The 5,652-nt window shown below is 54.1% G+C and overlaps 1 protein-coding gene across 1 annotated transcript; it reads right to left on the bottom strand.

Moving 5' to 3' along the window:
* Positions 1-2,473: 2,473 nt before the first annotated feature.
* On the bottom strand, positions 2,474-3,409 carry LOC309450412 (olfactory receptor 14A16-like; the record flags this gene model as incomplete). Its single annotated transcript, XM_082073245.1, has 1 exon — positions 2,474-3,409. The coding sequence occupies one exon, from the start codon at positions 3,407-3,409 to the stop codon at positions 2,474-2,476; it is 936 nt and encodes a 311-aa protein (XP_081929371.1).
* Positions 3,410-5,652: the final 2,243 nt, after the last annotated feature.

The raw sequence follows: 5,652 nt of genomic DNA, 5'->3' as shown, positions 1-5,652 counted from the left end.
CTTGGGTCCCTGGAACCACCTCAGTGCCAAGGGGGAGAGCACTGCCTGTATGGGGTGGAGGAGATGGGGTCTGGAATGAGGGTCCAGGGGCAGTTTCTCCTGGTTGTTCGTGCAGCAACAAGCTGGGCTGGATATTTGGAGAGAGGAACTCTTCCTAAGGGCCTCCAGTGGGCTTGGGGATGATCTAGATGCATTCAAGGACCTTTACGTCCTTGTGTAAAAATATGTGGTGCCCAGAACTGCACACAGCTCTCAAGGTGAGGCCGCACTAATGCTGAATACAGCAGCATAGTCACCTCTTTTGACCACATGGCCATGCTGTGTTTGATGCACCCCAGGATGCCATTTACCGTCTTGACTGCTGGGGGACAGTGTTGGCTCCTATTGACCCTGTGGCCAACCATCACGCCAGATCCCTTTCTGCAGGGCTGCTCTCCAGCCGCTCTCTCCCAATCTACACTTGCACTCAGTGTTACTCTATCCCAGGTGACCAATCCAACTCTTGGACTTGTTCAATTTCATGCCAAGTGCTGGGTCCTGCACTTGGGTCACAACAACCCCAGGCAGCACTACGGGCTCAGGGAAGAGTGGCTGGAAATCTGCCCAATGGAAAAGGCCCTGGGGGTGTTGATGGACAGTGACTGAACATAAGCCAGTGTGTGCCCAGGTGGCCAAGAAGGCCACCAGCATCCCAGCATGCATCAGGAATAGTGTGGCCAGCAGGACCAGGCAAGTGATCATCCCTCTGTTCTTGGCACTGGTGAGGATGCACCTCAAATCCTGTGTTCAGTTTTGGGTCCCTCACTACAAGAAAGACCTTGAGGTGCTGGAGTGAGTTCAGAGAAGGGCAACAAAGCTGGTGAGGGGTCTGGAGAACAAGTCAGATGGGGAGCAGTTGAAGAACTGGGGCTGTTTAGCCTGGAGAACAGGAGGCTGAGGGGAGACCTTATTGCTGTCTACAGCTACCTGAAAAGAGGTTGAACATGGAGGGTGTTGGTCTGTTCTCCCATGTAGCAAGTGGTAGAAGGAGAGGAAACGGCTTCAAGTTGCACCTGGGAATATTCAGTTTGGATATTAGGAAAAATTTCTTCATGGAAGAGTTTGTGAGGCATTGTAACAGGCTGCCCAAGGAGTGGCTGAATCACCATCCCTGAAGGTGTTTAAAAGACATGTAGATGAGGTTCTTAGGGACATGGTTTAGTGCCAGAGTTAGGTTAGTAATTGGACTCAATGATCTTGAGAGTCTCTCCCAACTTAAATTATTCTATGATCTCTTTGGGATGAGAAACGTGATGGGGCAGCTCACCCAGATGGAGAACTGATATGGATGGATGGATGGGTGCATGGATGGATGGATGGAGGGATGGATGGATGAACGGATGAATGGATGGATGAATGGATGTGTGGATGGGTGGATGGATGGGTGGATGGATGGGTGGATGGATGGATGAACGGATGAATGGATGGATGAATGGATGTGTGGATGGGTGGATGGATGGGTGGATGGATGGATGGATGGATGGGTGGATGGATGGATGGGTGGATGGATGGATGGATGGATGGGTGGATGGGTGGATGGATGGATGGATGGATGGGTGGATGGATGGATGGATGGATGGATGGATGGATGAAGGGATGGATGGATGGATGGATGGATGGATGGATGAATGGATGGATGGGTGGATGGATGGATGGGTGGATGGATGAATGGATGAATGGATGAATGAATGGATGAATGGATGAATGGATGAATGGAGAGATGGATTGGGACAGAGAAGAGGATCAGCCTATCAGCCTAAGGGCTGGGGCCAGCCATGGCATGATGGAGGCAAGGCCAGCCCCCCTTTGTCCCCTGCTCTTGTGGCAGAGCAGCCTGCCCTGAGCTGGGGATGCAGAAATAGGGTTCTGTGGGTCATTCATTCTCCTGCTGAAGCACAGAGCACAGGGAGCTGTGGTGCCTGGAAACCACAGCGAGACAGTCCAAGGCAGATCGCTGAAGGTCCTTCACCATCTCCAGGAACACTGGGCACCCACAGATGGACACTCAGACCAGCACCATGACGTAACATGGTGCTCCATGTCCTCCCCTGAGCCATGAAAAACACAAGCACAGCAGCATGGCCTTGTGGGGGAAATTTATTCAGGCTGACCACAGCTTTGGAAGAAGAGCCCAAGCTCCAAATACTGAGACTGAGGAAATCCCCTTTTGGGGGGTGTTTCAAAAAGATGGCCCCAATTTCAGAAATACAGTGATTTTAAAATGGGTCCACACCTGTATTACAGAGATGTGACACAGGACACCAGCTGTACCAGGGCCCCAGAAACAGGTAGACAGGCCTCTGAGTCACTGCTCTGGAGAAGTGCCATGGGAGAAGAAATTCCTTGACAAACATGGTTATCACAGATTAAATGCGCAATGCACAGGAAGTTCCGGAGATGAACTGGAAATCACTTCTGAAGAGACATGGGTAATTTATTGCTGCTGACAGAAAAATGACTGAATCAGCTTCTTCAGTGCCACTTTCAGCTCCTGGTTCCTCATGCTGTAGATGAGGGGGTTCACTGCTGGAGGAACCACTGAGTACAGAACAGACACCACCAGGTCCAGCCATGGGGAGGAGATGGAGGGGGGCTTCAGGTGAGCAAATATGATAGTGCTGACAAAGAGAGAAACAACGGCCAGGTGAGGGAGGCAGGTGGAAAAGGCTTTGTGCCGTCCCTGCTCAGAGGGGATCCTCAGCACGGCCCTCAAGATCTGCACATAGGACACCACAATGAACACAAAACACCCAAATCCTAAACAGATACTAACCACAAGAATCCCAAGTTCCCTGAGGTAGGAGTGTGAGCAGGAGACCTTGAGGATCTGGGGGAGTTCACAGAAGAACTGACCCAGGGCATTGCCCTTGCACAGGGGCAGTGAAAATGTATTGGCCGTGTGCAGCAGAGCATTGAGAAACCCAGTGGCCCAGGCAGCTGCTGCCATGTGGACACAAGCTCTGCTGCCCAGGAGGGTCCCGTAGTGCAGGGGTTTGCAGATGGCAACGTAGCGGTCGTACGACATAACGGTGAGAAGACAATACTCTCCTGTAGCAAAAAAGACAAACAGAAAGACTTGGGCAACACATCCCAAGTATGAGATGGTCCTGGTGTCCCAGAGGGAATTGGCCATTGATCTGGGGACAGTGGTGGAGATGCAGCCCAGGTCGAGGAGGGCGAGGTTGAGCAGGAAGAAGTACATGGGGGTGTGGAGGTGCTGGTCCCAGGCTATGGTGGTGATGATGAGGCCGTTGCCCAGGAGGGCAGCCAGGTAGATGCCCAGGAAGAGCCAGAAGTGCAAGAGCTGCAGCTCCGGTGTGTCTGCGAACGGCAGGAGGAGGAACTGGGTGATGGAGCTGCTGTTGGACATTGGCTGCCTGTTGGCGTGAGGACCTGTGCAATGAGGAAAAGACAGTGACAAGTTAGGGGAGACTTCTCTGAGGTAAATAAACAGGCTGTTTCTCATGGAAAACCCCCTCCCTAATGGAGGGATGTTTCTGCTCATTCTCTCTTTCTACCAATTGAGAAAAACTGCTTATCACCGTTTAAAATGCAGCTTGGGCATCTGGTTTCCATGAACACACCTCTGGGGCAAGACCCCAAAATTGGTGTCACAACAAAAACTGACCCACACACCCATCCCAACCCCAGAGAGCAAGAGCACCAGGGACAGGTGGAGAAACAGGGAAGGACACTGCAGTGCTACCAGAAAATAAAGCAAGGACAGAAAGGCAGACGGGCATGCTGTGGAACCTTCTCCTGACCCGGCTGTGCTGCTGCCACTCACATAATGACACTGTGGAGCAAGTACTTTTAGCACCTTATTTGTGTATCACATTGCAGGAACCCTTCACCTGGAGGTCCAGCTGCTGAGGTGTTGACTTGTGACGTGGACCCCATGGCTTTGGGGCAGAGGGTCTGCTGGGGAGGAGAGGAGACCAGGGCTTGCACTGGGAAATGTGTCTGCACTGGAGAGGATGTGAGAGAGGTTTTTAAATCCTGTCCCCAGCATTTCTGGAAGCCGTTAACTCTTACTGCCCATGTCTGTGCTGCCTGCAGCTGTGTGTCTGTCCCTGGTCTGCTCCCTGTCAGTGTCACAGACCCCGTCCCTCCCGCTGTGTGCTCAGCTCTGTCCTGCTCACACCTCCTGGCACTGCCCAGGGGCCGCTCTGTGTGTGCAGGGGCTCAGGAGCAGCTCAGACAAGTCCTAACGAGAACTGGGGTCTCAGTGTCTGCTCCAAAGAGAGAAATAAATCCCCATCTCCCACTGCACACCCAGACGAGCAAGAGTGGAAAACTGAAAGCATAGACTCCTTCCCTGGCAGCGGTTCTTGTATTGATGTCGTTGTTCAGAAGGACCCTCTGCCATGTCTGTGGGGGGATCTGGAGCTCTGAGCAGCCCTGACCCACACAGCCCCTTCAACCCCACAAGCTCCCTGCCTGCCCTGCCGGGGGTCGCTCCTTCCCCCCACAGCTGCTGCCATGGGATCTCCCGGGCAGGCTGAGCGCTGACCCTGGCAGGCGGCAGAGTCCCTGCCCGGCACAGCCCTGGGGTGCAGGGACCCTGCTCTGCAGGACAGCCCTGGGCACCCCTGGGTGCTCACCCGGCTTCACAGTGTTCAACATGGCCTGACAAGAGCCCCATCCTTACAGATCCCACCAGCTGTGCCTGTGCCAGTTTCAGGAGATGCCTCCAGGAGCTACAGCTGCACTGCCCTGCACCAGAGACTTACCATGGCAAGGGCTGCAAAGGTTTCTCCTCCAGTGAGCTCTCAGTCATCCTCCCAGTCCTGACCACCTTTAATCTCTCTCTGCCTTGCTCGTCTGCTGAGATCCCCAGGCAGAGCCCTCAGCCCTGCTGCGTGTGCAGAGGAGCTGCTCCTGGGCAGAGCTGTCTCTCTGCAGCGCTGCCGCTGCCATGAGCTCCCTGTGTCCCAGGAGCCCAGCCCAGCTCAGCAGCACAGGAGCAGCCCAAGGCGCTTTAATGACCCCTCTGGTGGGTTTGGTGCTGAGTCCATGGGCCTCAGACCCTGGAGGAAGGTGATGAAACCTCTCAAGAAGTCAAAGTCAGATGCAAACTCCAAAGTTTCTTGTATTGTTAATGGGTCCCACTGAGGGACGCAACTGAAGAACTGACCCCAGAGTTTGGTTAGAGCAGAAAACTAGAGGCAGTGATGACAGATCAGGAAAAGCAAAGGTGTCTCTGATGCTGAGGAGACCTGGTTGTGTTTCTTTAACCAAAAGGCCAAGTCCTGACCCCCAGCCCAGATCCTGTCCCTCCCACGTTGCCCAGGGCCCTTCCTGGGACAGTGTGATGTGGGGCTGTGCAAGGCCAAGGGCAGGACTATGGTCCCACACCTCCCAGGTTCCTGGCTGGGGACAAGGAGCCATGAGGCCCCTGTGCTGGAAGGACAAGGTGTCTCCTCACAGGCATCAGAGGTGCAGACAACAGCCACAGCCAAGGGGAGAAGGAGCTCATGTCTGGTGGGGCTTTCAGCCTCTTTCCATCCCGTGATCATCTCCACGACAGCCTGTCCTGTGCTGTGGCATCCCCTGCACCTCTGTCCTGCAGGCTGGAGACATCCCCCCTGCTGCCCCACCTTGCTCCTGTCT

This window comes from Streptopelia decaocto (assembly GCF_964273445.1).
Source record: "Streptopelia decaocto genome assembly, chromosome: 26".
NCBI lineage: Eukaryota > Metazoa > Chordata > Aves > Columbiformes > Columbidae > Streptopelia > Streptopelia decaocto.
The sequence above is the reverse complement of the archived record's forward strand: the minus strand, read 5'-3'. Positions and strand labels throughout refer to the sequence as shown.